Source organism: Aotus nancymaae, unplaced genomic scaffold (assembly GCF_030222135.1).
Source record: "Aotus nancymaae isolate 86718 unplaced genomic scaffold, 86718_ANA_hifiasm-v0.15.2.pri h1tg000067l, whole genome shotgun sequence".
In the NCBI taxonomy this organism is placed as follows: Eukaryota; Metazoa; Chordata; class Mammalia; order Primates; family Aotidae; genus Aotus; species Aotus nancymaae.
This window is the reverse complement of record NW_026988482.1, coordinates 11,051,043-11,077,852: the sequence shown is the minus strand read 5'-3', so window position 1 is coordinate 11,077,852 and position 26,810 is coordinate 11,051,043. Positions and strand designations below refer to the sequence as shown.

The 26,810-nt window shown below is 38.5% G+C and overlaps 1 protein-coding gene across 6 annotated transcripts in view; it reads right to left on the bottom strand.

Moving 5' to 3' along the window:
• Positions 1-249: 249 nt before the first annotated feature.
• TP63 (tumor protein p63) overlaps positions 250-26,810 on the bottom strand; it is a 266,768-nt gene continuing 240,207 nt past the window's right edge. For 5 of the 6 annotated variants that reach the window (XM_021671372.2, XM_021671374.2, XM_064366919.1 and 2 more), the window contains 5 exons: positions 24,042-24,178; positions 11,029-11,186; positions 7,723-7,867; positions 6,359-6,452; positions 250-3,323 (listed from right to left, as the gene is read on the bottom strand). In XM_021671372.2, coding sequence (XP_021527047.2) covers positions 3,027-3,323; positions 6,359-6,452; positions 7,723-7,867; positions 11,029-11,186; positions 24,042-24,178 — 831 coding nt within the window. In that variant the 3' untranslated portion in view covers positions 250-3,026. Of the gene's footprint in view, positions 3,324-6,358; positions 6,453-7,722; positions 7,868-11,028; positions 11,187-16,075; positions 17,514-24,041; positions 24,179-26,810 lie in introns of those variants that run through there. The other variant, XM_021671376.2, reaches the window with a different exon arrangement.

The window sequence follows — 26,810 nt, the reverse complement described above, 5'->3', positions numbered from 1 at the left end:
AATTGAATAAAGTATTATTAAAACTTTGACTATCTCATTCACGAAATGGAAATGCCATTCTGATCTTTCCTGTTTTGTAGATTGGCTAAAATGAGAAAAGAATGATTATTTGTTCTCAGGTGAGAAACCTCAGTATTTGAACCTCTCCAGTGCTTCTCTTGGTATCGCTTCTTCTTCCTCAATAACATAAGGCCAAAGGATGAAAGAATGGACAATTAGGCAAATAGACACAGATAGACACACACACAATTTCTTAATAGGTTTTTATTTACTTTTTAATTTTATTGCATGTCCTGGCAAACATAAAGAGACTGTAGATTGGCTTCTGGCTCCCCAAAAGCCCATTACAGAAAATACCAAAAGACAAGCAACTGAAGCTTAAAAAAAAAGTATCACATGTGTAATGCCTTTTGACAACATTAATAAAGCATATAAAACTTTTAACATTTGCTTAATTTTTGTACAATTATAAAAATAAAAAAACATATCCCTTTAACATTCAATATCCCACATACTATATTTTAGGGGAATACCAAGAAAAAAGAAGGTAAAAGGATTTAATGAAAATTCTGTTCTCCATTTCTGTTTATAAACATCTCCAAACAAAACTTTTCCATTCTTCAGCTAACTGCGTTGAGCTGAGGCCACAGAACTCCATTAAGCCCACTTCCAGTGGTTTCTGTACTTAATATTCTTTTGCCCCTTACCCTGGCTATTCATACACTCAAGGAGAGTCGGTTGCCATGAGGAGGTAAGCCAGTAAGTGTGCCTAGCTTTGGCTAGTGCCAAATCCATGAGACACAGAACAGGAATTTCCAAGTCCCTAGTGTCACCTGAATAGTACTGAGATAGGTCAGAAGTCCTAGGTTTATTCAAACCCTCAGCAAAGTAAGGGAAGCAGTTTGTCTTCTTAATATGACCAAGACACAGCTTTCATTCTTCCCCTTAACGGATTTGCAAAGCTGCATGCTTGTTCCAGAAGCTAACAGTGCTCATTACCGTTTAAGTACAACAAAACTTTGAAATCAAGGACTCATTCTCTTTAACATACAAAATTTTAAAAAAATAATAGAAAAAAACAACTTTCCCTTCCCTCCCATCTTAATATTATACCATTATTTCTTATTTGACGTTGTATTCTTACTAAATGGTATTTTCATGAAAATATAAAAACAATAAAAAAAGGTTTCAACTGTGGTTCTGGAAATCCCACTATCCCAAGAAGAAAAAAAAAAATAATGAAAATATAAAGTATGCAATTTCACGCAAAATATATATACACTTTTCAGAGGCAACCCATACATTACATTTTAGAGCCACATAAGCCCTTTTGCACTTTAAAATAAAAATGGAAGCTTACGTTCAATGACAGCCCTTGACCAGAATTCATGGGAAGATTTCAGAGCTCATTAGCATGTATGCAAAATATGTGTTATATTTCTGAAAGATCTATGAGGCATATCATCATTTACACATTTTCCCAAAGTCTCAAGGCAACTCTTTAAATGGTTTAAGCCACAGCATCTATGAAAGACTCATCCCTTACTCCTTGGGGATCTTTTCATGTCTACAGATAGATAGTTCCTAAGGGAGACGGACGGGAAACTGGGTTCTCACAGTTACTTTCCAACAAACTGAAACTCTTTCTGGTTAAAAAATAAAATGATACAGTGATGCAATTTATGCCACAGGAAAACAAATCTCATAATTTTATATTTCCAAATCACCATTCCTATTGTAAACCGTAAAGGGATAAAGGTAAACAAGCCTCTACATGCAGAGTTTTATAGAATAGAAGGGTCTTTAAAAGAAACATTTACCAATAATATTATCTGTGCTTCAGAAGAGTTTTACAAACTTGAATTCATGGTTCGTTGAGATATCTTACTATTTAGTACAGATTCAACATTTCTGAATGATTCCTATTTTACCCTGAATATTAATAGACAGTACAACTTCACTGTTAGAACTAGATAGATGGCATTCGTCCCAATCAAATCAATCTGAATTCTTACAATAGTAGCCAATGTGTATTTAAGATGATAGTCAATATAGTAGTAAAATTTAGTTTTAATACCTTTGTAATGGCAGCAAATGTTTTTCCAATAAATATTGTATAACGTATCCTGCATTAAATCTAAGGGGGTTACTGATATACTCAAATACATGCCATCAGGGTTTTTTTGAACTGGCTGCCATGGGCCTTTTAAGAATTTTCCTCATTCCCAACCAAAAAAGAGAGAGGACATTTGAACATGAACTTTTTTCTTATAACTGCATTAAACAACCCGAATGTGAACCATCATCACTAGAAGAAATGTCAGTAATATAAAATATACCGACATTGAGAAAAGAATACATATATATACAGTCTTACCCATATAATAAACAATGGAAATGGTTCTACTCAAAGGTTTGATGTGGCATGTATTTAGAATCCAAAACACTAAAAGGATCTGTACATCATTGTCACTCACATGTAGCATTAAGCTCTAGATACCTATCACCACACATGATACCCCTTAGGAGAAAGGGTATAGACAAGCCATCCAAAACAAGTAAATTAAAAAATGGTCAATAAGTGCAACTCAATTTTCTTTCATTTAAATTACATTTTAAACAATACTCAATGCCCCCCACCCAAAAATCTATACTGTATATTTATATATTTATATATATAGTCTTAGACTATAAGGGTGAACATGCTTTATAAAAGTCAATGAGAAATCTCTGCAGCTTAAGGAGACACCAAACTCTTTTTTTTTTTTTTTTTTTGGCTCACTTCTATCTAGCCATGGCAGCTACAGTCGTGCAAGCTATAGTTTTGAAGGCTTAAAGCCAGAATCAGAATTAGATGCCAGGTTAGATGTTAGGTAAGAGGTAGCCTCTTACTTCTCCTTCCCCTAAGAAATCAGACAGAAGAGGAAGGGGAGGAGCTAGGGAGAATGCTTTAGAAGATTAAGCAGGAGTGCTTTGTAGGGGGTAAGCAGGTGGGAAAGAGATAGGAAGAGCCCACATGGCGAGCCTCACTCCCCTTCCTCTTTGATGCGCTGTTGTTTGTTGCGACGAGCATCCATGTCAAAGTTGAAGTCATTCCACTCATCTCGGGGTGGGAAAGAGATGGTCTGGCGGAGGGTGAATCGCACAGCATCAATAACACGCTCACCCCGGGTCTCGCTGGAGCCCACACTGACCGTAGAGGCACTGCTTGGGGTCCGCAGGAGATGAGAAGGTGAGGAGAATTCGTGGAGCTGCCGGTGGTCCAGGATGCCCTTCCAGATTGCATGTCGAAACTGCTCAGGGATTTTTAGACTTGCCAAATCCTGTGCAATAGGGGAAGGTATCATGGAGAATGAAAACAAGGGGAAAAACTGGCATTTAGTCCATAGCATGCTATCATTCCCTGATGCTCTGGTTTAATTGATCTGAATCTATTGATCCACAAATTAGAAAATAAAATTAGCTCTCTGATAGTCTACAACACTATGTAACTAAGCACAAAGGCAGAGCGTTGAGGTGTCATTCCTGCCTGTGTATAACTCTTCACTTAGACTCTACCGGCCTCGGTTTCTTCATTGGTAAAACTGGGATAATAGCTAGATGAGGGGGCAAAAATCCCAAATAGAAACATGAGGTACCTACTTAGGCTTAAATTTTCCTGGCTAGTCACTAGAAGAAAGTTATTAATGGAATGTTACCACCACTTGGTTGAGGAGATAAGAAAAGACTGAGTACTTTCTATGTGGCAGGCACTGAATTAATTATTTTATAATCATGATATCATTTAATCCTCAGATTAGTAGTAAATATTATTAGACCTGTTTTGTAGACAGAATAACTGAAGTCCAGAGAGGTTGACAAGTTTAAAGTTGCACAACTAAGTGAAAACATTAGGGACTGAGGGCATCCTCTGAACCTGAAGTGGCCCTATTATCAAAGGTCTCGTGTTTGAACAAAGCAAAGTATCAAAATGCAGAGCGATTGTGTCTATGTTCTGTGAAAGAGTGCAGAAGGCATTACAAATAGGGTCAACCTTAATTAACTGTGGTGAGGTTGCTCACATTTATCTGCATTCGCTCTTCTTTAGAATGTTTCTGTGATAGCTCATATTTTCATGGGGCAGAATGGTAGGTACACAGCACATTGTGCTTGGAGTCAGAAAACCGTGGCAGAGGTTTTCATTGTCCCTGAGTGGCTATGGAACGTTAGCAAGTCACTCATTCTCTACCAGCCTCAGTTTCTTCTTTGGTAAAGTAAGATACGATTGCTTTATAGGGCAAAACATGCTATAGACTCACAGGTAAATATAGCTATGAAAGTATTTTATAAATTACAAGGTGCTCTAAATGAATATCAACGATTTGTATTATTATGATGTTGTATTATTAATTCATCTTTGCATGTTTTGGGGACACTAATGAAATTCCCCAAATTTAATCACATTCCTCTTCCAGAAAGTGATGATGCCCAATAACTATGTGAAAAGCCAAGAAAAGGTGTTGCTTTCTGGAAACATGCAGGAGGAAGCTGAGCTGAGGAGGAGAAAATTGCACAGCTTCCCAACATTTCTCAATTTGGAAATTTACCGTTTGGTGTCATGTTTTCCTATGGTGTGAATTTTCAGGCCATTAGAGGTATCCCCAAACTCTTACTATAGCAGAAGAATACATTATAAAGAAGGTAATCCACAAATAGATACGCATAGCTTTTTGTGTTTCTTGGATTCTTTATACTTTTGAGGCTCTCAGTAAATGGAAAACTCTTTGTAAATTAGGCTCCATTGATTTTCATGATGCCCTGGATAGATTTTAACTAATGACTGACAGGTGACAAAGCTGTGGCCCACAGACTGGCACAGGACTTAGTCGACATCAGCAGAAATGAACTTATAGAGGGCATCTGCAGATCCTAATAATCAAGCAAGCATCCTGACACATTCTACAGTGGAAATAAGTGAGCAAGTGGGAAGTATAACTTTAAACATATAGGGAAGAGGAAGATTCCCTGTTCCAAAATATAGGACTCGACTAAAAGAGGCTCTCTCAAATACAGGGCAACTCTGTTCTCTTCAGTGGGTGGAAACGATTGTAAAGTTATCAGAATCATATTGGAACTTACCCTTGAAACTCTCCCTGCAGTTTTCACTTATAACTTATTCTATCAGGGAGCAGCATCCAGGGGTGGAGAGGGCTGGGCATAGGGGCAGTACACTATATACATGTCACCTCAGGATCGGGGTATTCTCATGCTGCAGGGGCATCTCTAGCATCGGTGCTCAAGGAGGGGGAAAAAAGAGACCCCAACAACAGAAGTAGCAGCAGAGGCAGAGACTGTCTTCTTCCACCAGTCCAAAGTACCCTCCGGAAGCCAGAAGAGAGGCTAGTGAACCCCAAAGAGAGCAGCATGCAGAGCGGCCTGAGAGACAAATCAGATTGCCATAAACCAAAGCAACACTAGCTCCCATGTGAGCAGTAGTCCAAAAGTGGAGTAGGAAGCAAGAAAGTCCCCTCTCACCCAGCGAGTTTCAAAGACAAATCAAAGGATATGAAAGCCAGAAAGGAGTCATTTGAACCCGATATTTTATGAACTGAGGCCCAGAGAGGCAAAGTGATAACCCCAAGTTCTCATTGCTACTAAAAAGCATGATTGGGATTTGAAATTTCAATTTCCATGATTGGAATTTTCAATTTCCATGATTGGAATTTTCAATTTAATCATAATAGGGCACAGCCATTTCTAATCATTGGACATTATCAGTGATCAATGATTAGAAATGGCTGTGCCCCATTATGATTAAATTAAAAATTAATAAAAGAACATACAGTTTTAATTGATAAGAAGAGCTGAATCTCCCTTAAGGTACTAATTTAAAGAAAGGCAGAAAAGGTCAGTTAATAGAGTTAAAGACGATAAGCTTAGACCTTTGGGTTCTATTCCTGATTTTATCTTAAATAGTCATGCCAAATGACTATTGTGTCATCGCTCCATGTTTTTAAGAGAATAACACCACTGGTGCCCTGCTATACTTCCTGGGAACTTAAAAAATTAATTCTTTAGAAATTATAAATTTTTTGATTGTGGGAATAGCACCTCCTTCCCACCTTGCAAATAGTGTAGGTGAAATAGACAATAGTTGACTGATCAGACAAGCTGAGGAAGATTGGTTGCTAAGCTTCTAATATGTATAGGTGGAGGCCTGGTAATCTCTCTAACATGGTTGTGGGTTCCTTCAAAATTGATGATTAGGGGCAGGACAAAAACAAATTTTAAAACTAGCAGGGATTGAACTACAAGGCGGTTGTTATCAGAGGAAAGAAATGAAGAAAAAAAACTTGAGAAAAGTCTAACAGTTACTTACATCCATGGAGTAATGCTCAATCTGATAGATGGTGGTCAGCCCCTGGGTCGTGAAATAGTCCAGACATGATGAACAGCCCAACCTCGCTAAGAAACTGCAGTGGGAGGAGGGAAGAGGAAGGAGGAAACAGAAAAAGAAAGTTCACCCCAACTGCATTGGCGAGATAAGGGAAAACCCAACATTTTGCCCTTGGATGCCCTACATCAGAGATTAGGAGTGGATAAGATCTATGTGGGCCTTAAGTCTGAGGTCTGGAGATTATTGGTGACATGAAGTTTAGGTCTTTAGAAATTAAAATCAACGATAAGGATTCCTGCAGATCAGTGATTATCATATGGTGATCCGCGGAATTCTAGGGTTCTATGTAAGTGTCCTAGGAACCATTGCAAAGGGTGAAAGGGAAAAGTCCAGTGTTCAGGTTCCTAACCTTCTTGCCTCTTGGCTCTTGACTTCAAAAAAACAACATCTCTACTTTATTTTGTATCTGGGCTTGGCGAGAATAATTTCATGTGGTTAAGAAAAAAATCGTAAGCCTCGACTTCATGAAGTCTTTCATGCCTTTTGATTTATGTTCCCCTCAGGATACAAAGCCCCTTCCTTTTGGTGCTGGTCTGAGACTGATGATGTCACCATCATCATGGGACAGACCCTGGGTGGCATGAGCCATGCACTTTACCATCCCTGTGATTGACACATCAGGGAAATCAACACAAATTATTCCAGTAGCCAAATGAAACAATCATTCTGCACATGAAGCAGAAGATACGCACTAGGCAAGAAATCTGGGAACCCACTCTTGCCTCTACGGGAAGCAAATCTTTCAGACTTCATGCATTTCTTCTGCCTATCCGAACTCCCCTTTCCTGGAGTGCAGAGTAGTAAAGGCCATCAGTTTTGAAAGTTCCTGTCATTTTGGAAAACATTAAAACTTTTTATGGACATCCAACTCCAAAATAATGGTCCCATGGTGGCTGAGAGCTATGAGGATTAGAGAGAGGAAAAGGAGCAAGATAGCAAGTTTATTGCCTTTTTGGAAACCCAGCCCTGAGCACCAACTTGAGGGCCGCAACTGACAATGTAAAAATGTGAGAGAGGAGGAAGTGAGTAAGTGAAGGTGAGGGAAACAGACATGAAAACAATGTGCCTTTAAACGCACATTTTCACTTGTTCCCATGCTGATTAGAGTAGTTTTCCCTGATAAAACAGTGTTGACCACTCCACGTATTAGAGATAAAGTGACTGAACTCCAGCCATAGGACTGCTGTCTCTCCTTCCAACTGTTTTATGGATTACGACAGTATCCACCCCTCCGCCATCCCGGGATGCTTAGGTCAGGCCCCCAGGGGCATATGCTGTGGACTCACCTGACAATGCTGCAATCTGTGGGATACGGAGGTGGGGGGGTGCAGTGGGAGGTGGATGGCATGGACAGTGGGGGAGGGAGTGCCTGGGTGGGACTGAGTCCATTCATGTCTCCAGTCATTGGCATGTGGGTGCCCATCATGGGAACTGAACAGAAGCAGGAGGAACAAAAGGGTTACTGCCGTCATCATGCACCAGCATCCCAGTGGTCCATCTTGTGTGGCTAAATGTTATCAAGGGCTTAAACTACCAGCCTTCCTCTTTAATCTTCTCTCACTACACCCCTTCGAGCAGCCTACATTTAGTCAAACAGAACGGTTAGACTCCAAACTGATTAGGTACCTCTTGACTTTTGTACCTTCTCGTAGAACAATCTCGTTCCCCCGATTTCTCTACTTCTAATTCTCTAATTGCTAATTGTCCTTAATGTTAATATATTCTTCCTTGTATTTGCCTTCGAGGGTTATATTTCTGTCTTCCTCACTAATCTGTGCAAGCATAGAGATTAGATCTTATATGTGTCTAGATACCTACAGTCCCTAGCACAGTGTCTGGCACAGAGTAGGTGCTCAGTAAACTTAGGTTAAGTGAATAAGTGCACAAATCTGTGAATGAAAGAGTGACCCTTGAAATATCTATTTAGGAAGTCTTACTTCAATATTTATAAGGACTCATGTGCCTAATAAATAAGAATACAATTAAATGTTACTTATGGTCCATTTTCAGGGTTATATACAGGAACACCACTGTAGTGGGGAGATCCCATAAGCACCGAGGCAGGAGCAAAAGGCCTCAGCCTATTTCCATATAAATCATGAAGAAGAAAGTAATTGGAAATATTACCATAGTAGTTATTAGTTATTCATATGTGATCTTAGTTATTCATAGGTGATCTTAATTCTTTTACTAATGCCTCTCAGGTCAGAAGTGTGAACCTGGGGTGACATTGTGAAATTAATGACACTAAGGCAAGATGCTCTAAGCCCTCTGTCACACCCACATAAGGGCTGCTGGAGGGCGCCTCAGCTGTGTGGCAGCGCCAGTGCTGTGAAAGTGCCCGCTGTTGACAGCTAGGGAAGGAGACGTCTCGGCCATTTTGGACATCTCCTTCCTGGGGAAGTTTGGAGAAAACTCCACTTCTCCAAGCTCTTGTGGCAAGGCCTGACAGCTGTCAGGTAGGCCCGCAGACATCCAGGGGCTTTAACTGTCTCTATGTGATGCTGTGCTTCAGTGGTCACGTTCCATGTCTACTCTTACATTCCGCTTCTGCACCTGGTTCCTTCCGTCTTAGAAAAGGTAATCAGTAATAGTAATATAAATCTTAATGTTGTAGTTCTTTCTTGGTAAGTATGGAAAAGGTGCTGATGCATTATGCTCCTTACCTCACTTCGGGTGCCAGAAATTCCTGAGCCCCTACCTGAATGACACGAGATGCACTTGACCCTATCACTGCCACACCCCATCTACCCTGCCCCCAGTCACCAACCACCAAGGCCACGCCCTACCTACCCTGCCCCCAGATTTGCAACTCAATAAAAGTGAGATTGTCCCTGACATTCTGGGCCACTGCTGGTCTCGATCTGGGTAGCAGTGGATCCCTGGGCCAAACTCTCTTTTCTCTATCTCCATGTCTTGTGTCTTTTACTTCTACAATTTCTAGTCTCTGCACCAGCCGGGAGGGGCTCACAGAACCCTGTAGGGCTGGACCCTACACACCACCAATACTTACTGATATTTTACTAAACCATAAGATGTAAACGTTAACTGATTGATAGAGAAGCTTAATATCACTATTTATGAAATAAATTCTGCCTTCATGTCAAATAAGAACAAAATAATCTACAAAGGACGAATGTAATTTGTTTCCACTTTAGTGAATAGCAGTATTCCTAGAAAAGGTCTTTGCCAATAACTAGCTAGCTAAAGAGCATACCCTATCACATCTCAATCTGTTTCCCTTCTGAAATAATTGTACAAATAAGGAAAAGTACACTTAAGAAAAAAAGTAGGCAAACTGTAAGTTATACAGATGTGAACCATCATCACCATTATCACAATTTTGTCATCCCAACAAGGAATTTGAGGACTCTAAGATGTTACAAAGAAAGAAAAGAAAGTTGAAATTAAGTGGTTTCTATTCTTTGTTTTTTTTAGGATTTCAAAAGATAAGCTTGAGGGGACCGTTTTTAGGTAGTAGGGGCTATATGAAACCCATGCCACGTTCAGACTTCCATATTCCCGAGGATGTTACACATCTTTTGCATTTTTATCACCACTTTTTTTTCCCTTCAAGTTTATGTATCCACTTTGCTAGATTTAGTCCTAGTGGACAAGATAATTCTATTTATAGTAAAACTATATGCCAGTCATCATCCCCTTGGAGGCCCAATTCTTACAGTGCCTTTTTCATTTGTAATTAGCTGATATGAGGAATGCATGTGTGAATAAATAAAAGGGAGGCCCATCTGCAGGTCAATTCCTTACTGACTGTGTCTGGGATAGAATAAGTGAGTTTAAAAGGCCAGGATTATAGAGACACAGACATAAAATGTTAAGTATATAAAGTGATAATTTTATGAATAGAAAATTAAGTATTAGAGAAGTAACTTCTTTGTAATTAGAGGTATTTTTTTTTCATGGAATTCAGATAAGATATAATCTAATTCTCTAGATTTTTTTTTTTTTTTTTTGAGACTGAGTCTCACTCTGCTGCCCAGGCTGGAGTGCAGTGGCATGATTTCAGCTCACTGAAACCTCCACCTGCTGGGTTCAAGAGATTCTCCTGCCTAAGCCTCCCGAGTAGCTGGAATTACAGACATCAACCACCAAACCCAGGCAATTTTTATATTTTTAGTAGAGATGAGGTTTCACCATGTTGGCCAGGCCTTGGACTCCCAAAGTGCTGGGATTACAGGCGTGAGCCACCACGCCTGGCCTATCTATCTAGATTTTAAGTTCACTACAACATCTACTTTATGCATGTTGCATCCATTTTCTTTTAACGATTTCAAAGGTTGCAGGAGGTGAATCTCCATCCAGGATAGCAAGAAGTAGACCATTCTTTTCACAGAAATCCTCATCCCTACTAAAGAAACATCCTTCTCTCTCTCTACCAGTGTATTTTGCAATGAACGATAAACCTCAAAAGTGAAAAGTTCACAGTCAGAAACCCAAGCTACTCCACTTTGATCTGATCTGTCCCACTGTGCCTCTCACTTAGCTTAAGAACCTGCCTTTCCTCATCACAGAGTCTTCCCCTAGGTTAGCCTGTTCATCCTTCAGCTACAATGAAAAGGAGATGCTCTTACTGTTGGCTCCCATGCCATCAGGAATGGTTGTAGGAGTGAGGGCGTTGCGCTGCTGAGGGTTGATAAGCTGGCTCACAGAAGGCAGCTTGTTCATGCTGTTCATTTTGTTCAGAGGTGGGGAGCTGTTACCGTATGAAGATTGAGACTGTATTGAGGTCCTAGGAAGACAAACATGGAAAGATGATGAGCGTGGGACACTGAAGAGTGGGGACTATTGATTTTTAACAGGTCTCTGTTTAAAACATGGCCTCAAACCAAACATTTGAAAATATTCTTCTAGGATTAATGGTTAGAGGTTAATTTTGTTTCCATCTGAGAATGTTTCCTGAATAAGGAGAAATTGATTGCAAGAATATCAAGTCACATATTTCCTGAATGTTCAGAGTGCAAGGTTTAGCATCTCCTTTGTGAAAGAAAATAATTGCCTCCTTTTTTCCCTTCTATTGTTTTCTCCATTCCCTTCTCCTCTTCAACTAAGTTTGAAAACCAGTTAGGAAAAAGAATTGAGCAAAGACTCAAAGGCTGATGAAAAATGTAGATATGACACCCTCAGAATGCAGCCAAGGCATTCCATTTGTAGCTTTCTGCATATTCCATTTGGGTCATGCAGAAAATGACTACAAAGTCAATCAAACTGGGCATTTGGCAGCTCATCCTGCAGTCATGCAGAGGCCCCTACTTGGAAACGTGCATTTTCAACAGGGATGCTCATGATGTATGAGAGAACCCACCAAAATGCCGAAAGCATTTCTACAGAGGAGAACGATGAGCCCAAATAACCATTCTATTGACTTTCCATAAGTCTCCTGGGAGAAATGAAAAGAACAAAGCAAGATAAAAACCCAACAGTTTTCCATTCATCATTTGACCTTCAATCTGGAAAGTTACTAGAACTGGTTTGTCATATTATATCTTACAGATGATAGTCCCAACTTCAACTGTCACTCCCGGTGTTTTATTTTAATATGAGAAATGGTGATGTGTATGACAATGAGAGTTACAAAGTCAGAGCTGAAGCCTTCCTCCGGTGTATATTAGGATGCTAGAGATGCACATATGAGCTACTTAACATCCTAGTCTTTGTTTTCTCACAAGAAAACTATATAAACTACACACATTTACACTTGCTGCATGAGTCAGATGTTAGAGTTAATAGAACTTAAGACATGGTCCCCATCTTTGAGCCACTCATAGAACAGTGGATGCAATGGAGATAATAATCCATCCTACCTTGTACGGCTATGATGAGAACTGAAAAAGAGAAGATGAGGAAGAAATTTACAGACTATGCAGCTTCTACCTTGAATTATTGTGACCATAGAATGAAGACTGGACTTTAAGCAAGTTTCTAGTCTGGTATGGGAAAACTCCACTTTAACGACTCTCAAACGAAACGAAACATTTCATTCCTGTTTACCTTCTCCCCGTCACAGCCATATTTACATTAGAGGGGAGATAAATTTTTTTCTTTCAGTTTTCTTTGCATATATATATAAAATTCAAATTTTGGAGGCTCTGTAAATGGACCCAGGTTCCAAGCATATATGGCATCATAATATTTGAAAAAATAATTTTAAAAATGGCTCTAGCACTTAAGTGCTGCAATGGTAGGGACAGTCTTTGAAGCTGTCACTCTGCATTCTCCAGAATTACATGAAAACAGGAATGGCTCCTTCCATGTCAATGAAGAGCCACAGCTAGATGAATGCAAACAATTTGCTCGATTTTAATATATACAAATTAGCATGTCAATTAATGTACAATTAACGATTCAGGTGTATTTTACAATCACCGCCTTTAATGTAGGAGGGAACTGACTTTTCTCTTTAGCCCTTATCAAATACTCACAATTATAGCTCTGCATTGTATATATATCATTCATATATCATATACGTAACTTCAGGTTACCGAACTGTTCTTTGTACATTTTCTGAATGATTGTCACACCATCCTTGTGGAGCAGGTCACGGTATAGCAGGGCAGAGATGGGCAAAAATTACCATTCCAAATATACATTTGGGTAAATACAAGGTTCTAAGAAAAAAATATGCCCAAGGTCACATGTTGCTAAATGGATTCATTGAGGATAGAATCAGGTCTCTTGGTACCTATTGTTTTTTCTAGGTTATAGGGACAAGAAACAGATGAAATCGTAAAAAAAAAAAGGTAGGAGAACAAGATAGAGTAGGAGTAAAGGGGAGGGAGGTAACTCCAGCTATTACCAAGCACTTCTGAATCCACTATGTCCCTGTGGAAGAGCTTTTCCAAAGCATCAGCATATATGTCTATACTTAGGATCATCCATTAATCCACACTGGAGTACAGGAAAGCATGGGGCAAGTCAGCAAGGAGATTCTCTGCCAGCTCTTGTTTCTTCAGCTCCCTTTGCTCACTGCGAAGTACCCAAGATGCCAGGTAGCCCATATTCCTAATGCAGTTGGTCCTGTAACCTAAGGAGACCTCTCTATCTGCCCCTCCTCAAACCAGTCTAATGAACAGCAAGAGCTAATAGAAAGTATTGCTTGAATCATTAATATCCACAATTAGAAAAACAAAAATACATTTAAAACCTTTGCATTTTTTTCTGGACCCTCAGAGTAAATTCCTTCTTATAATTCCTGTTGTAACCTCCTGTTTTCTTTACCTTGCGGTTATTGTTTTTGACCATTCTATTAGTTCATTTACCATTTTTCATCATAAGCCACTAATTTGGGGAAGGTAGGTCAGAAACCACAGATGAAGAAACAAGGAACATGGATTTTAAGTCAATCAAAACATCTGGGTCCCCTTCTGGATCTAACACAAACTAAGTGACACAGGATATTGTACAAGTCTCTTGAGTTGCATTTTCCTAATCTGTAGTCCAGGTATTACGGCTACACTAGAAGATTTCTATTAAGAATGAGATCATGTAACAGCCCTGCACAGGATCCAGTGCTGTGTAGGTGCTCAGGAAACATTAGCTCCTTTCACTCTTTCCTTCCAGTCCCAAATATTTAAAACTCTGATATGTGCCCCATGGGATAGAAAGTAACAATGTAAGAATTAACGGAGGAAGTGGCCGGAGGTGAGTTGGGTTCCTAACTGAACAAAACCAGATATGAGGGTGAACGGTTGAATGGTGTTAACAGACTCGGGAAAGGTCAGAAATTCAGAATGCCTTCCTTTTAATGTAAAAGTGAGTTTTAAAGCCACAAGAGAGGAGAGGAAGGTAATCTATCTATTAGTAATTTCACAATGACTGAACTAGAAGAAGCATTCTGGTAACTTCCACATACTATAAAAAAGGAAGGAAGGCTGAATAAACTCACAGCCAATTTGAAGGCCTTGAAGAATAACTTTAAAAAAAAAATACAAATTTAATACAACAGTTCTTAAGTGAAATAGTTCAAAAATTTCTGGAGAAACAGAAGAAAAATGTGTTCAAAAGAATAACAGGACCTGTGCCATTCTGGTTTTCTTACCTACACTCTCCTCCCCTATCCAAAACTCCCAAAACCCCCAAAAAAGTAAGAATCCAGCTGTCTGCAGAAAAATATCATAAGAGTTGTTTTCTCTAGAGCCTTGCTAGATTTTTCTAAGAATTCAGTGATGTAACAGAGATTCAGTAACAGAGATGTAGAAAATCATATTTCATATACTTCTAGTTTTGAAGAGAAATGCTGGTGAAGCCAAGTCCCAGTTCTTAACTTTAACAATATAAGCTTCTGTACAGTTTGCTAAGAATAAAATTCAAAATTGCAAAGCGAGAAGTGGTTTTACAACACACAGGACTTAAAATTAGGTTTTCTGGTTCCAACCCTAGTGACTATCCACATGGTAGAATATCAAAATTCCCACAGAGACACAAGTTACACTGTCTACCTCCTAGATGCCTAGAATTCCACTAGATTCCTTCCTTTGACTTAAATCTTCCATTGCTAATTTAAAAGCAACTCTCTAGTAGGATTTGATGATAGCTTAGGCTAAATCTATTTTAACAAACCATTTCTGGAGTAAAGAATTTGGGGAGGGAAAAGGGAAACTGAGGGCAGAGCAGAGCATCCCTGTTATGAGAAAGGTCAAAAAAAAAAAAAAAAAAAGGGAAGACATGGACCATCAAAAAAAGAATTGTACCTTCTCTCAATTTTATCCAGTACTGCCTACCTGTGAGCTTTCTTTCTAGCTGGGTTATCCTGCTTCTAAGGACAGTACAGCATTTATTCTCTAGATGGGAAAACTGTAATTTTCAAATATTTTCCATCATTTCAAATATGTGCATTTACATACAAGTCACTATAAAAACATCAAAAACTTACTTAAAAATAGGCTAAGAGAAAAGCAAAAACCTTCTGAAAGAAAAAGCAAATATCGAAAAGCTAAACATACTCACCAATCCTTTAAGGGCTTTGCGAATCAAAGTTATTAGACTGATTGAAAAACACTGCAAATATAACAAGAGCATCTGGTTTTACTATTTTTATCTCAAATATAAAGATATCTTTTCTGAAATATTTATCTAAGATACTAGATGTTTTTTGTTTGTTTAGAACTTCTTATGAAGCTTTTAAAAGCAATCACTCAAGGCTCAGAACATATTATAACTAAAAAATAATAATTAAAAAATTGGATAATAGGTTCCACTGTGGATTTTTGGCCAAATATTTGCTAATGTGTATGTCACAGAAGCCACATTATTAAAAATTTGACTGAAATTCATTTTAGTAAATTTGGCAAATTAAGATACAACTAGAGGTTTGTCAGGAGTGTCAATAAATGATACCATGGTGCCTGGCTTCCTATGACAAACTTAAAACCCATAGGGCTAAAGCATTTTTTTAAAGTTAGTTTAGGCACTTTAGTTCATTGTTAGGATTGATGACCTTGATACAGAGTATCTTAAATAAAAACACCAAATACTGACAGAAAGAAATGGAGACAGGGATAAAGTGACTATTCTTGTTCTTGTTCTTTAGACCTACACATGATACTTCAAGCACTTCCATGAGAATATTCTAGTTTTTATTGGGAAAAAAGTGAGAGAGACAGAAACAAAAAAACTGCAAGATAGACCAAGATGCAAAAGTTTATTGAAAATTAAAATCACACATCCACAAAGCAACAGCCTCAATAACAAGAAATCATTGTCTTGGTGACACAGAAAATACAGTGTTGGTGAATGGGTGTGGGAAGTTGAGGGGAGGGAAATTTTTAAAGTCTTTATGCTATTATCTTAAAATATGTTTTTAAAATGGAAAGAAACAGATTCTCTATACTTTGAGTAAAAAAAAAAAGTAGTCTACCCTTTTGATCTTTAATTTTCAGTACAGGAGTGCTGATTTTAACACATTCGTTTGGATCTCACTTACTGAACATAAGTCTCCTGGCTAAATGCATTGAACAGTATCAGTAATATGGCTGGTTTTATGGTAGGTAGGCTTGAGGGACAGAAGCTCTAATTAAGCAAATTAATCACAGATTTTGTTAGAGGACTTTAAATTCTATTTTAAGCTTTGGATAATGATAAATAACTAAGTGCAATATTACTGGGGTGGATTTGTGTATTAAAAGCACAGAATGAGTTCACCTGCTATGATGGTCAAACAACGGTTCTGGTAGTAGGTCTTCCAGGGTTTTATGTGCAAGAAAAGCTTTAGCATATCAGATGCCAACATACAATGGCAGAGGCAGGATGTTACACAGCATTAATAAATGTTCTACCTATATATGAGGGGAGGATCCTAATAACGTAAGTTCTCAAAAAGAAGAACTCTCCACCCCACAAAGTTGATTACTTAGGGTAATGATCACCTCGCTGCCCGGCAGTACTCTTGACACCTTCGTTTCCTACAACTTGCAATATTTTTACATGACCAGCATTAAAAGGGCGTGACTGAGCCTCTCAGTCACCTACAATTTACTTATACACAGACAATAACAGCTTTTTTCTCCTTTTCTTAAAAAGACATCTTAAGTTTGAGACCTGCTCAAAAGCTTCCCTATGAGTTTTAGAAAAACAACAGAAGAAAACAGAAAAGGGTTCCAATCAACATTGTAATGCCCCTTTCCCCACCTGACCCCTCCCGTCCAGGAAACAACAGAAAGCTCACAGACAAACACAGTGGTTCCTCACCCACCAGTGGCAGGTCTTAGGATACAAAATCTGCAGAAACCATCCTTTCTTGTAAAGTTTTGAGTCCCTTCAAAAGATTCTCTCACTAGTGGCTTTGTGCCTTTGAGCAGTTGGGTCTCTGAGCCAAAGTGTCTTCAAGTCCTGTTTATGAGGGCTAGATACACACACACACACACACACACACACACATACATACACACACACTCACATATACACAGGGAAATACAACACACACGCTTAAAATATAGAGATAGGGTTCTATGGGTACACTGATCGGTTTGGGGGGTTGGAATGTCTAAAGAAGACGTCAGATTGTTTTGGAGTTTCTCTCCGGGGCTCCACAAGCTCATTCCTGAAGCAGGCTGAAAGGAGACTGCAGAGAGGAACCAGAGAAAAGAAAAAATGAAGGCTTAGGACTTCATATATTCAAATCAATTGAATACAGAGACACACTCCTTATACCTTCATGATCATAGTATAGACAGAATAGAGTACCTGAAAAGCTATTTTTGTTCTTCCAATTTATCTTTGTTTTCTTTAATATTTATTTATTTATTTTGAGACAGAGTTTCACTCTGTCACCCAGGCTGGAGTACAGTGATGCAGTCTCAGCTCACTGCAACCTCCACCTCCCAGGTTCAAGTGATTCTCCTGCCTCAGCCTCCAGAGTAGCTGGGATTTCAGGTGCACACACCATGCCCTGCTAATTTTTGTATTTTTAGTAGAGATGGGGTTTCACCATGTTGGACAGACTAGTCTCAAACTCCTGACCTGGTGATCCACCTGCCTCAGCCTCCCAAAGTGCTGGGATTATAGGCATGAGCCACTGCACCTGGCCTCTTCTTTTAAAATTACTGTGATTTCTCAAGATTTTTATGAGGAAGAAATGGGATAAGGCAGTAATAGTTAACCAGAAAAAACCATCAGAATCACTTGTGAAACTTATGAAAATGCATTTTCCTGGCTTCCTTCTAACACAAGCTGGAATCCAGGAAAACATATTTTCAAGAAGTTCCACAAGGTGATTCAGTCAGAGACTACTGAGATAAGGTAGGTCAAGGTGTTTAACACAGTGTTGAGCATAGGTTTTACTGGACTCAATTAATTAAAGAAAGGAATGTAGAAACAAGAATAAACTTTAATCTTTTGTAAAATGTCATCTGCTCAATTATCATCCCTCATTACTGTTCTTGTCTAGCCTAAGTATGAGGTATGAAGAAATATGATATTATCAGGATGGGGACTGCGTCATCATGCATTTATAAAGACCTGTTTAATGAGCATTTTGGATATTCCCAGATCGAGATGGATAAATACCTTAATCCTTTCAGTAAAAAACTTGGCCTATAAATGTATATATCAAACCCATGAAAGCAATTTTTGCATAATGAAGAAATCATTTATGCCATCAGGATGCCAAAAACAAACCCTTTTATTCTGCTAAAAGTTGGGCAATCTCATCAACTGTTGGGAAATTGTTTCCCAGATTGGCTTTTTGAATCACATTCGGCTACTCCTTTCAAAGGAACAAAGCCATTTTTATTTGCTTAATGCTAGGATTCAGGAAATCATCTCGCCAGCAAGAATTGATATCGTCTTAACAGAATATGCCCTAAGAAAAATGGATAGGAAAGTAACGTACAGTCAACGAAAGACATGTCAGACCTAGGACTGAGCCTGATTCGGCAATGAAGTCAGAGAATTTGGAAAAGTAGTTGAATCTACCTGAGTTTAATTAATCATTGAGCTTTTTCTTCATTACCAATTCAGAGATAATAAATCTAAGCCCTGAAAACTTCATAACGATGAAGTTCAAAAGTAAACTGTATACGCTTGTGCAGTTCTGTGATACCTATAAGGTTGAATCACATGAAATTGTCGATATTCATCTGTTTTCAACCTATAAAGCTGGAAATTTCAAACAGATATTCTGGAAACATGGAGGATTTCTCTGTCAAACCTAGAAAAATGGTGTTAATATTTTCTATTAGTTTGGAGATTTGTGTACCTTTCTCTCTTCTACATTGATTGATAATCACGAAAATATTGCCTGCTTCTCTCTCAGATACATGAGTCTAAGAAAAAATATGAATATTTTTGATGGCAACCATTGCCAAATGAGTTTAAAGATACAGGACTTTAAACTGAATCTACAAGAATAAATACCATGTAACTGACAACAGAGTCAGAAAAATGTGCCAAGCACAGTAGGGTGTGCCTGTGGTCCACAGCTACTTGGGAGGCTGAGGCAGGGGATTGCTTGAGCCTAAGAGTCCAAGTCCAGCCTGGGCAAAATAACTAGACATCATCTCTAAAACAATCATACAAAAAACAGAGGCAGGAAAATGGGAATCGATGTTTAAGTTTTATAAGTAACTACTTACTTAACTGCCAATGAAGCAGCACGCAACATTACCAAGAGCTCTATGTTCTAAATCTGATCCTAGTCTTAGCTTTATTATAAACTGGCTACAAAATCACAGAGCCTCAGTTTCTCCAGCTATGGTGTGAAGGGCTGGAACCATGGACTTGAAGATCCTACTTTGTTCTAATAATCTCTGACTTGTGTTACTAATGAGCCACAATTATTAAGTAATCATAATAGAGAAGGAAACACTAAGGACTCATCAGGATGTCACAGGTCTGTTTTATAATTTAAATACAATTCATCCTGTAGAAGCTCAAAAATAAATTTCCAGAGGAAAGTCAGAGCTAGGCTAAGCAAAATTGTAACAAAATGATGTCGGCCTCACTTTTAGGATGGAAGCCCAGAATAAGGGAGAACTATTAAAAAATGAAAAGGAAATAGTACTGGTCTGAAGTATAGAAGTCAAAACATCGCAAAATAGGTCTCAAGAGGCTTCTGCAAAGTTGTCTTAAGCATTAATGCACCTGGATAATACGAAGGCAAGAAGTCTAAAGATAGGGTCCTATTTGTCTTCCCATTAGATTCTGGCATCTAGAAACACAACTCTCTATATTTATCCCAATGTATGGAAATCAACTAAAATCACATTTCTTCATAGTGTAAAGCTTACTTGTATCTATAACAATTTGATTCACAGCATCTCTGTAAAGTCTATCTTCCATAAGGCCTATGATCATGAAGGTAATTGTGAAGAGATTTTTAAAAAAGAAAAACCATGCACAAATGAAAAGCAAGCAGAGGAAAACACATAGTTGGAACCTAATAGAAGCAATTCAAGTAAAAACACTGTTGTGCCACCTTACAGAAAATACATTCTCTTCCCATGAATTTTCCCCCTACTACAAAGAAAAATGCAAAATTGATTCCTTACCCACATAAAATTGGTAGTATGTTTTTGGAAAGAAAATCACAGGCCATTATATGCATTTTTCAAGCTGGTTTATTCTTTTCAAATGATTGCCAGGAAATTAGATTTTCATTTTTCTTTGTTTAGTCATTCATGCTTTTTCTTGGAGATTTGCATGAAAATAAGAGCTGAAAAAAACTCAGCTGAAGAATACAACTGAAGGATTTATATAGATGCATATCAATCATTGGAGACCCATGTATATATAATGTTACAAAGACATAAATAGACCAAATGTCTATATTTTGCAAAGATTTAATTTTGCAGTCTGTTAGATTTCCATGCACAAGTTATCACAGCTGTGAGATACCAACTGAAAAACATGCACGTAATACACATTTAAATGAACACACCAGGGAACTATGAAGCTACTAGTTCCTCTCTATCTGTGGCCACACATGCAAAAAGTGAAAATATGTCCCTAAAATCTTTGGTACTTTTAAAAATAACACAATATTAACATGTGTTTTCTTCTCTGGTGACATAGATTGTTTAGGAAATATGAATAAGAAATTCCCTTTAGAGTAATGTGAGACAATCAGACAATAAGCACTGGATACTCATCATACAGGAAAAGAGGGCTATGTATTTTCATTTACGCCATATCAACAAATGCATTTAGCATATATCCCTGACTGAATGATGTCAATCCTCCTGGCTTGTCAAGTCTCTAAAACAATGACATGAAACCATTCTTTTTCTCATATGAGCTACAGAAACTGTTTAAAATTGTCCTATTAACTTACATAATGCTGAGAATAAATTTCCAGAGCTTTCTTAAAGTTCAGAGTGTTTAGGGTAGAAATTAAATTGTAGACCACGGGAAGGCAGGACTACATCTTTCTCCTCCCTATCCTTAAAGCTTTCACATAGCAGACCTCCAATAAGAATATGTTACACGAATCAAGTCAACTATTCCAGCCTTATCTGACAATGAGGTTGTGTCATTAACTGCATTTTATATCTGGATGGACATGCCTCACTTTCTCAGACACAAGAGATATCTGTTCGAGACTGTTGCTGTTTTTATTAGATACTGAAATGCTGCCTTAAAAACCACTTTAGGATTTCCTAAAGCCTTTTAATACCTTTCTAGCTTGGAATATACATATTAACTTCCAAGTACACCTATCAGACAAAATTGGAGGCTCAAGAAGCAATGAAAGGAAAGTCACTCATTTATCTATAAGACAGACTGTCAAACTACAGCAAGTGGGCCAAATTTGTCCTAAAAGCTAAGAATAGTTTTTATATTTTTAATAGGGGAATGGACAATCAAAAGGAAAATAATATTTCATGGCATGTGAAAATTATATGAAATTCAAATTTTAGGGTTCAGAAAGGAAGTTCCATTTATGGAACAGACACTCTCTTTCCTTGATGCATTACCTTTGGCTGTTTTTATGCTACAATCACAGAGCTGAGTAGTTGCAAAAGACAATATAGACCAGAAAATCTAAACATTTACTACCAGGGTTTTACAAAAAGCAACTTGCCAATCCCTGTACTAGATATCAGACCTTTTCCTACTAACTGAAAAAACAGACAGGAAAGAGTACTAGAGAGCAACTAGTTCGGCATGATATATTACCATGTGTGATTCTTCAGGAATCATTTTGGTATAGTCAAACTTCCAGAGTTAACAGGAGGAAATTTGGGGTGTTTCTTAATACCATGACATACATATCTTGGGAAAGAAAGATATCCCTCCTGGATCTATAAATGATGTTACAGGTTTCTGTTTCTTTGATCCCAGTTGTATGGTTATATAAGAACTAAATCATTTATCACTTAAATATTTTAGTATGTATTTCCATCTGATATCCCAAAGCATCCATATGATTAGCAATGGAAATTGTGTCTGCAACCCTGAGTTCTAATTCTTTCAGAATACTCTGTGTGACCAAGGAACTACCTCATTCAACTTTCTGCTCAGCCTTACAAATAAAACCATACCACTAAAATTTGCAAAATTTTCATGCTAAAAGTAAATGGTGAGATCCCTTCTGGCCAAAAAGGATCTTGGATGCTCAAGCAAGTCCTTTGAACAGAGTGTGCTTCCTTTCTCTTTGCTGTCCACTCCGCCCTATAGACAACAGGTGCTCAGAAAATGTCTCTTCACTATCAGCGATACATTCACATTGATTTAAAAAAACAATAATAAGGCCGGGTGTGGTGGCTCATGCCTGTAATCCCAGCACTCTGGGAAGCCAAGGCAGGTGGATCACCTGAGGTCAGGAGTTTGTGACCTGTCTGGCCAACATGGTGAAACCTTGTCTCTACTAACAAATACAAAAAAATTAGCCAGGCATGGTGGCGTGTGCCTGTAATCCCAGCTACTCAGGAGACTGAGGCAGGAGAATCGCTTGAACCCGCTAGAAGGAGGTTGCAGTGAGCTGAGATTGCACCACTGCCCTCCAGCCTGGGTGACATAGTGAGATTTCATCTCAAAATAATAATAATAATAATGAGCACTCTTTATTACATTTTCCATAGCTAACTCCCTACAACAGCTAATAATATAGAAAGTAACCATTTTTTATTGCTCATTTACAGTTCTATTATAAAACATAATCTTTGCCTCTGGCAAGATAGTTTTTGACTTCCTTTCTTTTTTGCCTAAAGTGTGAAGTTGAAAGTCTACATTACTCAAGTGGACTCATAATGTATATATTTTACATTTATCTACAGAGTCTCTGGCAATATTTCCGGCACCCATATAATATTTTAATTAAACTAACAAGTGATTATTTTTAACCACAGAAAGGTAAATATAAACAGAGTCCCTATTGGCCAACCTCTCATCCTTTCCTAAGAGCTATTCTATTCTATTTAGTCATAAAATACCATCATAAAAGATCCAAGATTCAAGACAAAGCTTAACATGTAAATACATTATATGTATGTGGTAATACACTTGAAAAATCTCTCTTGATTTATGTAAAAACGTATTACTGGAAGACAATCTAGAGCAGAGATGCTAAAATATGGCAACATGATGCTACCGTATCCTTCTGCACCCAGATATTTTCCCAATTGTCATGTACTAGGTCTCAAAATTCTTTTCAATACAGCATTCAAATAAGTCACTTCTTATTACAGTGAAACTTATTGCTATCCCTGTTCTACAATGTTATTTCCAAAAGTGGACTGTGTGCAGTCCAGGAGATTTACATGACCATCCATTGGGATAAAGAAAGATTTCATGTTTTCAAATACATACATTACTACCAAATAGGGTGTGTACTCAAAATTCTTTTATTGGTAAGTGTGTATGGATCAGGCATATAAAGAAGAGAACTAACTGTTAGTGTGAGTTTCCTTGTAATTTGCCAGAAATGGTTTAGATTTAATTTCAGAACGTAAGTGGAACTCCCAAGGGAAGGTTCTGATAAGACACATCAAAAGGCTGCAACTGAAAGAGGATTGGCACACCAGGTCATCTGGATCTATTACAATCTGCTATCTCCCATCATGCTCCACGTTGCCCATCAATCACCCTATTGCTGATCCAAATAACGTCACTCTCACTCATGCCTCCTAAAATGACACATTGATACACTCACTGTTTCTGAAGTAAGTGCTGGTGCTGCTGCTGTTGCTGTTGCCTGTACGTTTCGATTGTGTGCTGAGGAAGGTATTGCATGAGTTCCAGAGACTCTTTGATCTTCAACAGCATTTCATAAGTCTCACGGCCCCTCACCTATGTAAGTGAGCAGAAGGAAAGAAGGAAACATGAAGGGCTGTAGAACCATTAGAAGTGTGGTCAACCCTGATTATTCATGGAATCCATAATTGCAATTTGTCTATTTGCTAACGTTCATTTGTAACATGAAAGTCAATACTACTGGCCCTTTCATGGTCATTCAGACCTGTGCAGAGTGATGAAAAATTTGTGCGTGTTTCAGCTGTGTGTGTTTCCAGCTGAGGTTGAACAAGGAGATGCTCTGCCATCTTGTTTCAGCTCTCAGGCTGTAAACATACGTTCTTTTCATGGTCTATTTAGCACCACATTTTTTACATTTGTGTGCTTTTCACTGGTGATTTTATTACTTAAAAAGACCCTCAAGTGCAGTGCTGAAGTGCTATCTAGTGTTCCTAAGTGCGAGAAGGTTGTTCCATGCCTTATGGAGAAAATATGTGTGTTAGAGAAGCTTTATTCAGGCATGAGTTATAAGGCTAACTGGTCACAAGTCTGATGTTAATGAGTCAACAGTATATATTAAATAAAATGTCTTTTAACAGAAATACACAACAAATGAAGTTATATATTTATCTGCTTATGAAATGTATGTGATCAGAGGTGCATAGAAACCTAATCCTGTATTTCTCTTACGAGCGATGAGATGATTGATATTCACCAATACCATTTCTGCAACACCCTCATTAAACTACTACAAAAAATAAGAATAGATTGTACCTATGTCTGATAGGATAAAAGTTTTCATGTGGGATAAAATATGTTTCTCTCTTTAAGAGTCCCTTAAAATCTTTTTAAAAATCTCCTAACAGCTTTTACAATTATGAGCAGGGCCAGGCATGATGGCTCACATCTATAATCCCAGCACTTTGGGAAGCTGAAGGGGGTAGATTGCTTGAGCTCAGTAGTTCGAGACCATCCTAGGCAACACAGAAAACAACGCTTTCTCTATAAAATGTGTGAAAATTAGCGGGCATGGTGGCCCACACCTGTAGTCCCAGCTATTTGGGGAGGCTGAGGTGGGAGGATTGCTTGAGCCTTCGAGGTTAAGGCTGCAGTGAACCGTGATCCTGCCACTACACTCCAACCTGGACAACAAAGTGAGATCCTATTTAAAAAAAAAAATGGATGAGCAATTCCAGGACTAGACTGAGGCAAGAGAGGCACGTAGCGCATGCACATTGCCCTGGGAGTGAGTGACTATTTAAATTTTGCATCCTGGGCACTTTAACTGCCTCACCCCAGCTGCTGCACCGAGTAGGAAAGAGAGAATTAGTCAGAATTCAGAAATAAAAGATGTTCTCTACCTTTTGCTGAATTAGCTCTTACTCATCTCAGCTGTGGGGCCCCTTCTCTGAGCAGCTCTTCTTGATCTTACTCTCACAGTTTGCATCTTTGGAACTTCTTGTGTACTCACACAGCACTAGGCCTTGCTCTAGGAAACGTGTGCTTTATTGCATTATAACAGTTTGTGTCCTCGATAGAAGGCAAGGTGGTTGAAAGTAAGAACTGTGTCCTACTGATCTCTAAATGCTCAAGGTCTAGCTTATTTGCCACTTACCAAACACCAACAAAATATGTATTGACTTAATGGAGTTTTTCCTCACCCATAAATTATAGTTTGGCTAAGCCTTCTCTAATCTTGAGGTGTAACACATTACAGGGTACTCCCTTCTGAGTACAAACTGAAATCTTAAAATAGTTTTTCAAGCAGTTCTTGTTTTATCGGCTGAAAACACGTTAAGTCTTTTGGAATATTCAGTGTATCAGGGTAATATTTTACTTTATGTCACAAATCAGTTTCCATATATAGCTTGAGAAACAAGACACTTAGAATCTCAGTGAGCTCACCATCTGATTAGTCTACTGGTAATTTATTCCCCTGAGAGGACCCAAAGAAGATGAGGAAGAAGGTGTGGCACATCTCAACCTGGTGAGTTTCTTTAGTTCAATACCAGGGTGGTAGTTCATGGTCAAATCTCCTGGCCCTGCTTGGCTGTTTCTCATGTCACTTTAGATGGCATCAAGGGCTATATCAGCCACCAAAATTTCATGGCCACCCCACATGGCAAAGACTTAATGCAATAAGAATTCAACTAGGGGCCGGGCGCGGTGGCTCATGCCTGTAATCCCAGCACTTTGGGAGGCCGAGGCGGGTGGATCACAAGGTCGAGAGATCGAGACCATCCTGGTCAACATGGTGAAACCCCGTCTCTACTAAAAATACAAAAAATTAGCTGGGCACGGTGGCGCGCGCCTGTAATCCCAGCTACTCGGGAGGCTGAGGCAGGAGAATAGCCTGAACCCAGGAGGCAGAGGTCGAGGTGAGCCGAGATCGTGCCATTGCACTCCAGCCTGGGTAACAAGAACGAAACTCCGTCTCAAAAAAAAGAATTCAACTAACTGCAAGCATAATCTAATAAAGTAATCTCATTATTGATCTCAAGAAAAGTAATGTTCCTGGTAGGAATTTATGAGATTCTTACATGATAATTGGGCTAAGACTTCTGGCCATTTACAGATAGTTATCTTTTGGTATCAGCAAGGCACAGATTCCATGATTACCCACCCTCACCGTGGCCCCTATGGATACTAAAATCCTCAGTCGCTCAAGACCATCATATAAAATGGTGTA